The 12438-nt window shown below is 37.9% G+C and overlaps 1 protein-coding gene across 6 annotated transcripts in view; it reads left to right on the forward strand.

Moving 5' to 3' along the window:
* Positions 1-12438, forward strand: part of HACE1 (HECT domain and ankyrin repeat containing E3 ubiquitin protein ligase 1) — a 115800-nt gene that overhangs the window by 51486 nt on the left and 51876 nt on the right. For all 6 annotated transcript variants that reach the window (XM_039467453.2, XM_074397664.1, XM_074397665.1 and 3 more), the window contains 3 exons: positions 4161-4257; positions 4432-4533; positions 5495-5601. In XM_039467453.2, coding sequence (XP_039323387.1) covers positions 4161-4257; positions 4432-4533; positions 5495-5601 — 306 coding nt within the window. The remainder of the gene's footprint in view (positions 1-4160; positions 4258-4431; positions 4534-5494; positions 5602-12438) is intronic.

Raw genomic sequence — 12438 nt, forward strand, 5'->3', positions numbered from 1 at the left:
GAGATTTCTGCGTAGTTTTAGAAATGACTTTGGCTTTCTAAAAATGTTATATTAGTATTTCTTTTTCTTCATGCTGATTATCCTTTTTTGCTATGTATGGTACAGAGTTATTTTGAGGCTTTTTTATTTACCTTGTGTATTTAACACTGTCCTGCTTATTCATGGTGATCTTGTCAGTTCCTCCTGTCTGATCCCCACTGCATTGTTCTCATAGCACATATTCTCCTGTGTCTGATACTGTAGTTTTTTGAGTACTAGATTGTTTACTTTTAGAGGGCATAAAACATAGAGGGCAATCTCTATGTTAATTTATCTTGCTAGAGCAGCATGATACAGATGAAAGATTTTGGAGTCAAACTGGTGCTATGAGATATAGCAAAGTTTCTCTTCAAAGAGCCTGCTTAACCTTTTTTTCTTTAATTTCCAGTACCCCCACTTTTTCTTCTCCTTTTCTTCTTTCTGACTTTACTACATGCCCATACATGCCACAACACCAGTGGTGTTATCAACGCCAGCGCACATTCCTTTTATTATTTAAAAACAAAACAAAACAAAACAAAAAACTAGCTCTCTAGTTCGGCACAGACGACCCTTCCTTCTCTCCCCTCCCTCTCATCACATGTCCTTATCTAAAAAAGTTTAAATGTTTAGCCAATCAAGTCTGGTTTAAATTATATAGTCCAACCCTAGCCAGTAAGAAAAAGACACAGAGACAAAAGTCACATTAAAAATAAAAACTTCTACTCTCCTTTGTTCAAAGTACTCTCATGACAACCAGCCATGCAAGAGACACCCATCTGCACAAAAGAAAATTTACTTTGCTAAAAAATCCTTTGTCTGAGTGCTCATTTTCCTTATGACTCCAAGTGTTACTTCTAACAGGTGCAGATTTAAATTCTCCTCTGCCGTGTAACTGTTCATCTTGAGCAACTTCGTTATACTCTTGAGCCATGGTTTTCTCAACTGAAAAATTGAGTGAATACTCTTAAAAGAAAAACCTTAGAAAAGCTAAATTTAAAGCTTATTTAAATGATAAACTATTCATGAATCTCAGAATCAGAAGGGGTTGAAAGAGCTCTTCCCAGCAGTGTATAAATAATGAACTTTTATAAGCTGAATATGGAAGCAAAGTAGAGAAATCACGTGAATGGCTACGCTTATGTATATATTTGCCTTATTTGGGCATGATGTGATGAGGCATTTGCCTAATTTGGTTGTGATGTGACACATTGGCTGTCTGATTGGCTGAAACCTACTCTTTGTTGCAAAATATATACTTCCAAGTTAGGTTGCAGTTTGTTGCAGAGGAACTCAAAAGCATAGTGACAGTCTCAGGCTAACGGCCTCCTGTTTGCTTAATTTAACTATGCTATTAACAATGTCAGTATTAAGTCAGACTTTGGACAGAGGACTGAGCATAATGCTTGTTACCTAGTATATCCTAAATAAATTGTGTTTCAGGTCTCTCGTTATTTTCTATAGTGCAGTGTTGTCTTTAGTACTTATTTGTCAAATGAATGGTGTAAGTTAAAGCCTGTAATGTAATTCATTGAATGTATTGAATACATGTTATAAGACAACTGCCATGCTTGGTGCTATGGAACAAATCTACTGTCAAGGAGTTTATAATTTAATTGGAAAACATTGGACACACGGATATTAAAGAACTGTAAAAGAGATATCATTAAAATTGAACACAGCAGTTTTATAAAATGGATTCCTCAGAACCTTGGCTACTAGCAGAAGTATCACTATATCCCTAAATAAATTAAGCTCAAGTTAGTTGGCCTTTATTGTTAGGCATGTTAAAGAACGGAACAGTGTAAATTTAAAAATAATAACCATTAGCTATAGTTTATAACATTTGGACCAACACTGAAAAGTGTTGGTCAAGATGTTATAATGACAAGTGATGCTTGATGAGGACTTCTTGCTTGATACTAGTAAAGCTGTCTATTGTTGCTTTCAGAGGGATTGCTGATTTACTTACAATTTTGATTTTTCTAAAATAAATTAGGTATTATTCTTAAGTTCTGTCTTATTGGTATTAAGGAAGATAATCAGTATAATAATAAAGTATCAAGAGAGTGATATATCTATAATAACTGTTGCATGGCTTTCTGGCACTAGATTCATAGTAGGATACTAATTAAGTTTCCTTTTTTTAAAAAAAACTTTAATTCCAATTGGCTATAAATTATTCTTCATATTGTGCCATTTTGTGAAAGAGAATGAATGGTGTTTTGTTTTTTCTTAGGCATGGTAAATGTCTGAGAAATATATGCAGTCTTTTTCTTTGTGAAATAACACGCCTCTTTAGGTAGTGTCATTGTGGAAAGTGTATTGGTTTAGAAGCCCAGGTGCCTGAGTTGTAGTTTCACCTGTGCTTTGATTACTTGCTTTTCTCACCTACAAAGTACTTTTTGGATTCATGCTCTTTCAAACTGTACAATTTATTTAGGCCTGGCTTTTGTTTTCTTTTCCTTTTCCTTTCTTTCCTTTTCTTGCTTTTCTTCTCCTTCCCTCCCTTTCTTTCTTCTTTCTTTTCTTTTTTTTTTTTTTTTTGTATTTTTAGTAGAGACGGGGTTTCACCATGTTGGCCAGGATGGTCTCAATCTCTTGACCTCGTGATCTGCCCACCTCTACCTCCCAAAGTGCTGGGATTACAGGCGTGAGCCACCGCACCCAGCCCTTCTTTTCTTACTCTTCTTTTTCTTTCTTTTCTCCTTTCCTTCCCCTTCCTCTTCCCTTCCCGTTTTCCTTTCCTTTCCCCTTTCCTTTCCTTTCTTGGGGTTTTGCTCTTGTTATCCAGGCTGGAATGCAGTGGCGCCATCTTGGCTCACTGCAACGTCCGCCTCCCAGGTTCAAGTGATTCTCCTGCCTTAGCCTTGCAGGTAACTGGGATTACAGGTGCCTGCCACCATGCCCAGCTAATTTACATATATATATATATATATATATAAAATTTTTTTTTTTTGAGATGGTGTTTCACTCTTGTTACCCAGGCTGGAGTGCAATGGCACAGTTTCGGCTCACCGCAACCTCCGCCTCCTGGGTTCAGGCAATTCTCCTGCCTCAGCCTCCTGAGTAGCTGGGATTACAGGCATGCGCCACCATGCCCAGCTAATTTTTTTGTATTTTTAGTAGAGACGGGGTTTCACCATGTTGATCAGGATAGTCTCGATCTTTTGACCTCGTGATCCACCCACCTCAGCCTCCCAAAGAATTTGGGAGAAACTCCTGACTTCAGGTGATCCACCCACCTTGACCTCCCAAAGTGCTGGGATTATGAGCATGAGCCATGGCGCCCGATCATGGGCCTTTCCAAATAATCAGTCTTTAACATTAGTCTCCCTGGATTCTAAGCTTTATTTTTAATTGCCTTTATCTAGGATCAGATGAGCTCATTGAATAAGAGACTGGTAGAAGTCAGTGGCTCCTACCCCCTAAGTAGCTTGGTCTTATCTCATAGTGATAGTTACCAATTCTGCTTCTATAAGAAAGAGAGCAATCAGGGAATGAGGCATATGAATAGGAGAGTTCATTCTAGGACAGATTGAATACCTACCTCCAGAAGCCAAACTGAGTGGGTTGGTAAAATGAAGGTGGAAGGTTAGATAGTATTTTTGAGTAGTAACCCTGCCTCATATTCCCCTTTCCCCCAAATCTTAAAAGTTTTACTTTTCTCCTTCCTTCCTTTTAATTTTTTTTTTCCCCAACATATGCCATAAAATGTACTCTTGTTTTAACTCTTGAGGTTCTTTTGGATTAAGAAGCGTAGAGACTTGGATGTGTGTGGTAGGAAGAAGGTCAGCCTAGAGTTGCAAATGGTCAAGCTAAGTTGGAGAGGGATTAGGAAGTGAGTGTAAGAAACACATAAAGCAGAAGCCTGAGTAGTAGTTACTTACCCCCGAAATATTATGACTTATTTTAGGAAATGTGACACAAATTCAGTTCTAAAATGTAATAGGTCACTTTTTAGTCTACATAGTGAAAGCATGGTGCTTAACACTGAGAAAAGTATTTTTCTGTATTTCACATCCTCCTGTCTTAATTTTTAAAATTGTTAACTCTTCCATTGACTCATATTAACTATCCACAATTTATAGAGAAAGACTTTAAAAGGATTGTATTTTTAACTTGTTTCTATTTCTACACAGTCATGGTCAGAGAGATACAGCACAGATTCTATTGTTACGAGGAGCCAAATATCTGCCAGATAAAAATGGAGTAACTCCTCTGGATTTATGTGTACAGGTATGCTTTTAATTTATATTCTGAGCCCCTTATCTCTTTAATAGAAATTGAGAGTGGTAAAATTATTATTTTTTTCAATGAAAGGGTAGGTGCAAAGTTTTTTTATTGTGTGAAAAGTATGAACTTTAAAAGGGACTGTTTTTAAACCTGAATAACTTTAAGTCTTGTTTTTAGGGTGGATATGGAGAGACTTGTGAAGTATTAATTCAATATCACCCTAGGCTTTTTCAGACTATTATTCAAATGACACAGAATGAAGACCTCCGAGAAAACATGGTAATGTGTTTGTGCTAGTAGCTTGTAGATGAAGAAGCTTTATTCATGCTTAGCATATATGACATTTTACAAACGTGCTTAGCTTAGTAATTTTCCTTATTGTCACAAATGTTCTAATAATTAAATTATCTGCATTATAGCATAAAGGTATATTAGATAATAATTAATATGGTTTTTGCTAATATTTGGTCCTATAAATCTTCTGCCCTCTGGGTCTTTGGTCTCTCCTTAAGATAACTAGAATAGGCTGGGCATGGTATCTCAGGCCTGTAATTCCAGCACTTTGGGAGGCCAAGGTGGGTGGATTGCTTGAGCCCAGGAGTTTGAGACCAGCTTGGGCAACAAAGACCCATTTGCTACCAAAAAAAAAAAAAAAAATTAGCCAAGTGTAGTGGTACATGTCTGAAGTCCGAGCTACTTGGGAGGGTGAGCTGGGAGGAGGGATTGAGCCCAGAGGCTGAACCTGCAGTGAGCCAAGATCATGCTACTGCCCTCTACACTCCAGCCTGGGCTACGCAATGATGCTCTCTGTCTTTTAAAAAAAGAGTATTCCCATGGCAAGAGGAAAGTAATTTGTGGAGGAATATCGTTAGGATTGGTAGTCACTAGTTTACTGAGCTATGTATTTGTGATAGTTTTAGTCTTAGGAAAAATTGCAGAGTTTAAACTTCTCTTTTATTTTAGAAGTTTAGAATTAAATTTCCAAAACTATACTTGATGATTTTTAAATTTTATCTATATTTATTATTGTTTTGTAACTGGGTGCTTTTCAACAAAGATTTTATTATATATCATTTTATCTCTGTATTAGCTTTTAAATTTATGCAAGGCAGAATAACTAAAGGACTTGATTTTGACTAATTGGCTTTAAGATACTTACTGAATTAATAGGTACTTAATTGTTTGATAAGATTTAATGGATTACTATGCAATCACAGTTTTTTATTTATAAAAAATGTAGTTACGGCAAGTTCTGGAGCATTTGTCCCAGCAAAGTGAAAGCCAGTACCTAAAGATTCTAACAAGCCTTGCTGAAGTTGCTACAACAAATGGTCATAAACTGCTTAGGTAAGTGTTTCTGAATAGGAGGAAATCAATAGGTAGCAGTGTCTATTGGCTTCACCTCCTAGTAGCTTATTCTGTGGGATGCCTTTTGTCAGTGATACCATGTTATAAAAATTTGCTGACTTCTGGTTTGTTTTGTTTGAAAGGGCCAGGGTAATCAACTATTGCTAAAGAGATTTTGGTGTCTCTAAAGAGACTAAAAATAGAGCATACGTCAATGAATTTGAGCATATGTGTCCAGAATTTTGTGAAATGATAACTAGACATGTAAGTAAATGTATATGAAGAATAATCAAGAAAGTTGAGAAATCTTGACTGCTAATTAATAAAATAAAAATAGGACAGAGATCCAGGATGGCTGATCACTAGCAGCTCGGGGTTGTAGCTCCCAGTGAAAGCACAGAGAACGAGAGGATGCCACACTTTCAGATGAATTTTTGTTGCTCACGCACCAGGAGATTCCCAGCAGAGGAGCCCCACAGGTCACCAGCGTGACTCTTGTGGCAGGCAAGACGGTTTTGCTGCTGCCTTGGTGCGGCAGTTCTCGGTGCAGAGTCAGAAAAGCACCATCAATCTTAACGCTGCTGTTTTGGCCGGCGCAGTGGGTTGCTTAGATTTTGGCGCTGGGAATCAACAAATGGGACGTCCATTCAGAAATCCAATTATAAAGACGGTAATTATAAAGACCACAGATGGATAAATCTACAACTAAGGGAAGAAACCAGCCTAAAAAGGCTGAAAATACCCAAAATCAGAATGCCTCTCCCTCTACAGGGGATCACAGTTCCTCATCAGCAACGGAACAAGGCTTGATGGAGAACGAGTGTGTTCCATTAACAGAACCAGGCTTCAAAAGGTGGATGATAAGAAACTTCTGTGAATTAAAAGAACTTGTTCTAACCCAATGCAAAGAAACTAAGAACTTTGAAAAAAGGTTTGACGAAATGTTAACAAGAATACACAATTTAGAGAGGAATATAAGTGAATTAATGGAGCTGAAAAACATAACACGAGAACTTCGCAAAGTATGCACAAGTTTTAACGGCCGAATTGATCAAGCAGAAGAAAAGATATCAGAGGTCTAAGAACAGCTTAATGAAGTAAAACTAGAAGACAAGATTAGAGAAAAAAGGATAAAAAGGAATGAGCAAAGTCTCCAAGAAATATGGGACTATGTGAAAAGACCTAATTTACGTTTGATAGGTGTACCTGAATGTGACAAAGAGAATCAATCCAAGTTGGAAAATACGCTTCAGGATATTATTCAGGAAAACTTTCCCAACCTAGCAAGGCAGGACAATATTCAACTCCAGGTAATACAGAGAACACCACAAAGATATTCCTCAAAAAGACCAACCTGAAGGCACATAATTGCCAGATTCACCAGGGCTGAAATGAAGGAGAAAATACTGAGGGCAGCCAGAGAGAACGGTCAGGTTACCCATAAAGGGAAGCCTATCAAACTCACAGCAGATCTCTTGGGAGAAACCCTACAAGCCAGAAGAGAGTAGGGGCCAATATTCAACATTCTTAAAGAAAAGAACTTTCAACCCAGAATTTTACATACAGCCAAACTAAGCTTCATAAACAAAGGAAAAATAAAATCTTTTGTGAACAAGCAAGCACTCAGAGATTTCATCACCATCAGGCCTGCTTTACAAGAGCTTCCGAAAGAACCACTACACACAGAAAGGAACAACCAGTATCAGCCTTTCTAAAAAATACCAAAAAATAAAGATTATCAACATAATCAAGAATTTCTATCAACTAATGGGCAAAACAGCCAGCTAACATTAAATGGCAGTATTAAACTCACATATATTATTATTAATTCTAAATTTAAATCAACTAAATCCTGCAATCCAAAGACACAGGCAAAAAAAGCCAAAACCCATCAGTATGCTGCATCCAGACCCATCTCACATGCAAGGATACACAAAGACTCAAAACAAAGGGATGGAGACAGATTTACCCACTAAATGGAGAATAAAAATAAATAAATAAAAAGCAGAAGTTGCAATTTTTGCCTCTGATAAAATAGACTTCAAAGCAACAAAGATCATAAGAAGCAAAGAAGGATATTACATAATGATAAAAGGATCAATGCAACAAGAAGAGCTAAAGATCCTAAATATATACACACCCAATATAGGAATACCCAGATATATATGACTTATAAAGAGACTTAGACTCCCACACAATAATAGTGGGAGACTTTAACGTCATTGTTAGACAGATCACTGAGACAGAAAATTAACAATGATATCCAGGATTTGAACTCAGATCCGGAACAAGTAAACTTAATCAACATTTATAGAACTCTCCACTTTAAATACACAAAATATACACTCTTACCAGTACCACATCACACCTATTTACAGGTTTATATGAAATATTGGTTGACTGCTTGTTTGTTATTTTCTTCCCTCATTTTTTTTTCCATGTCTATTATTAAGCACAATTATAGGCATACCCATTTTTAGACTGCATACCAGCCCGGGCAATAAAGCAACACCCCCGTTCTCTCTCCCGTTTCCTATTCCTCTTTCTTTCTCTCCATTTTTTTTTTTATTCTTTATTTTCTTTCTCTCTTTCTTGTTTTTTTTTTTTTTTTTTTTTTTAAAAAACAAACTAACTAACTAATAAGATTAACCAGGGCCGGGCGCGGTGGTTCATGCCTATAATCACCAGCACTTTGGGAGGACGAGGCGGGTGGATCACGATGTCAAGAGATCGAGACCATCCTGGTCAACATGGTGAAACCCCGTCTCTACTAAAAATACAAAAAATTAGCTAAGCATGGTGGCACATGCCTGTAATCCCCCCCAAAAAAATAAAAATAAAATAAAATTAGGTATAAACTACTGTTTAACCTTTCAGTGTACCCTCATGACTCCTTATAAATTTTTATCTCTGAACTGTTTCCCTCATTTAAGTTTTTTCTTCTTTTCAAAAGATCCTGTGATTTTAATGGCTCATCACTAAGTTCATGGAGTTTTAATGCCTTATATGACTTGACTTTATATATAAAGTGTTTTCCTGCAGCTACCCTTCTATGTGGCTGGCTACCCCAATTAGGAATAAGCAGCCATTGAGAAATGATTATTGTCTTATTATTTCTTAGCCTGCAAATTTGACCCCCTTCTGATTTGGATGCTTTCCCCTTCATATTATTTATTTTATTAATTACTTCGACTCTTAATGGATTGACATGTCATGATCTTATCCCACCTCTGTAGTTGCAACTGAAATTTTTTTCTCCCAACACCATGCTACTTCTTTAAATCAGCTATATTATTAAATTTATTATTTTAGCCATTTGTTTCTGTCTTCTTTGGGATGTTTCATGTATTTCAGATTGGAATCCCGTTATATACTATTTACTTAAAAGAACCTTTGCTAGGTTCCTTAGACTTCATGATTTCAAGATCATCTTCTTCTGTTCTTTTAACCATTTAGTCTTTTTCAGCAGTTCTACCCAATATGCCATTTGTTCATTTAAAAAAATTATTCTATTTCTACCTTTGAGACTGCTGTACTTAATAGACTTTGTCTATAACAGTCATTGAATTCCAGCTTTCCATAATGCTCCCACTTAGTTATTCCCAGTAATTTATGTATTTCATGGAACCCTTGTAAGATTCAGATACGCTCATTAAAAGCATGGGCTTTGGAGTCAGCCAGACTCAGGCTTAAATCCAGATATTGTCATTTACTATGTGACTTTATCAACTAACTTTCTGGAGTTTTCCTTCAACATCCACCCATCCATCTAATACTTTTTTTTGAGAGAGAGTTTCACTCCGTTGGCCAGGCTGGAGTGCAGTAATGCAATCTTGGCTCACTGCAACCTCCACCTCCCATGTTCAAGTGATTCTCCTGCCTCAGCCTCCCAAGTAGCTGGGATTACAGGCATAGACCACCACCATGCCTGGCTAATTGTTTTATTTGTAATAGAGATGATGGTTCGCCATGTTACCCAGGCTGGTCTCGAGCTCTTGAATTCAGGCAGTCCACCCACCTCAGCCTCAAGTGTTAGGATTACAGGCGTGAGCCACTGCGCCCAGCCAAATGCATATTTTTGAGGGCCTACCATCCATTAGACCATCTGTGAGGTGATCATAAATAAAACAGACAACTTCTCTGTGTTGAAATTACATTCTAGTCAGGATTTTATTTTGATTTTATTCCCTTTTGTTGGAAACTGGTAATAAATATCTTAATGAGTTGTGAGAATGAAATAAGATAATGCTGTGTAAAATGCAAAGCTTGGGAGGTCCAGTATATATTAGAGGTGATGATGGTTATTATTTTAAGTTCCCCTGTAATACCATTTAGCCTGCTTTCCTACATTAGAAAACTAATTTTTTGTTCTTAAATATTTGTCATGTTGTTTATACTTCCACAGTAATCAGAAAGCATTTATGTTTTTATTGTATCTATGAAAATTTACTTTCATCACTTATTAAGCAGGTACTAAGCTAAGGAACATTCAAATATAATATTTCACTTAAACCTTACAGTAACTTTATAATGTAGATGTGATCTCCATTTCATGTATTAAAAAATTGAAGTTAAATGATTTGCCAAGCTAGTAATAAACCTGGATTTGTATCATCAGTAGTAAATAGCAGATTCAGATTCTAGGTTCTAATATAGCTTCTAAAAATGATGGGGGCTGCGGGGTGGTTAGTGGGACAGAAGAAACAGGGTAGGAGAAAGGAATCTGAGGCCAAAACAGTAGTAGCTTTTTTTTTTTTTTGGAGACAGTCTCTCACACTGTCGCCTAGGCTGTAGTGCATTGGCGTGATCTTGGCTCACTGTGATCTCTGCCTCCCAGGTTCAAGCAGTTTCCTGCCTCAGCCTTCCGAGTAGCTGGGACTACAGGCATGTGCCACCATGCCCAGCTAATTTTTTTTGTAGTTTTATTTGAGACGAGGTTTCACCATGTTGGCCAGGATGGTCTTGATTTCCTGACTTCATGATCCACTCGCCTCGGCCTCCCAAAGTGCTGGGATTATAGGCATGAGCCACTGTGCCTGGCCAACAATAGGAGTTTTTTAAAAATTGCTGACTAGGCATGGTGGCTCACGCCTGTAGTCCCAGCACTTTGGGAGGCTGAGGAGGGAGGATCATGAGATGAGGAGATTGAGACCATCCTGGCCAACATGGTGAAACCCCATCTCAACTAACAGTACAAAAATTAGCTGGTCGTGATGGCACATGCCTGTAATCCCAGCTACTCAAGAGGCTGAGGCAGGAGAATCACTTGAACCAGGGAGTTGGAGGTTGCAGTGGGCCGAGATTGGGCCACTGCAGAGTGAGACTCCATCTCAAAAAACAAACAAAAAAAAATTACTCTGCTTAACTGTACTGTCTCACCACTTACAATGCTATGTTCCAAATGCTTTATAGAATCTGCTATTTGGCCATTTTTGGCCTGTAAATATCTCATTGTTGGGATTGGTAGTGAGTATTGGTTATCAGTTAGAATTTATTGTACTGTTAAAAAGGTTATGTCTTTTTTTTTTTTTAATTGCATTTTAGGTTTTGGGGTACATGTGAAGAACATGCAAGATTGTTGCATAGGTACACACATGGCAGTGTGGTTTGCTGCCTTCCGTCCCCTCACCTGTATCTGTCATTTCTCCCCATGCTATCTCTTCCCACCTCCCCACCCCCCCGTCCCTCCCCCATTTCCCCCCACTGGACCCCAGTGTGTAGTGCTCCCCTCCCTGTGTCCATGTGTTCTCATTGTTCAACACCCGCCTATGAGTGAGAATATACAGTGTTTGATTTTCTGCTCTTGTGTCAGTTTGCTGAGAATAATGGTTTCCAGGTTCATCCATGTCCCTACAAAGGACGTGAATTCATCGTTTTTGATGGCTGCGTAATATTCCATGGTGTATGTGTACCACATTTTCCCTATCCAGTCTATCATCATTGGGCATTTGGGTTAGTTCGAGGTCTTTGCTATTGTAAACAGTGCTGCAATGAACATTCGTGTGCACGTGTCCTTGTAGTAGAATGATTTATAATCCTTTGGATATATACCCAGTAATGGGATTGCTGGGTCCAATGGGATTTCTATTTTTAGGTCCTTGAGGAATCGCCACACTGTCTTCCACAGTGGTTGAATTAATTTACATTCCCACCAACAGTGTAAAAGTGTTCCTATTTCTCCACATCCTCTCCAGCATCTGTTGTTTCCAGATATTTTAATGATCGCCATTCTAACTGGTGTGAGATGGTATCTCAATGTGGTCTTGATTTGCATTTCTCTGATGACCAGTGATGATGAGCATTTTTTCATACGTTTGTTGGCCTCCTGTATGTCTTCTTTTGTAAAGTATCTGTTCATATCCTTTGCCCATTTTTGAATGGGCTTGTTTGTTTTTTTCTTGTAGATCTGCTTTAGTTCTTTGTAAATTCTGGATATCAGCCCTTTGTCAGATGGGTAGACTGCAAAAATTTTTTCCCATTCTGTTGGTTGCCGATTCACTCTACTGACTGTTTCTTTTGCCGCCGTGCAGAAGCTGTGGAGTTTGATTAGGTCCCATTTGTCTATTTTGGCTTTTGTTGCCATTGCTTTTGGCGTTTTGATCATGAAGTCCTTGCCTACACCTATGTCCTGAATGGTTTTGCCTAGATTTTCTTCTAGGGTTTTTATGGTATTAGGTCTGATGTTTAAGTCTTTAATCCATCTGGAGTTAATTTTGGTGTAAGGTGTCAGGAAGGGGTCCTGTTTCTGCTTTCTGCACATGGCTAGCCAGTTTTCCCAACACCATTTATTAAACAGGGAGTCCTTTCCCCATTGCTTGTTTTTGTCAGGTTTGTCGA

The sequence above is a fragment of the Saimiri boliviensis genome, chromosome 4 (genome assembly GCF_048565385.1).
Source record: "Saimiri boliviensis isolate mSaiBol1 chromosome 4, mSaiBol1.pri, whole genome shotgun sequence".
NCBI classification, from domain to species: Eukaryota; Metazoa; Chordata; class Mammalia; order Primates; family Cebidae; genus Saimiri; species Saimiri boliviensis.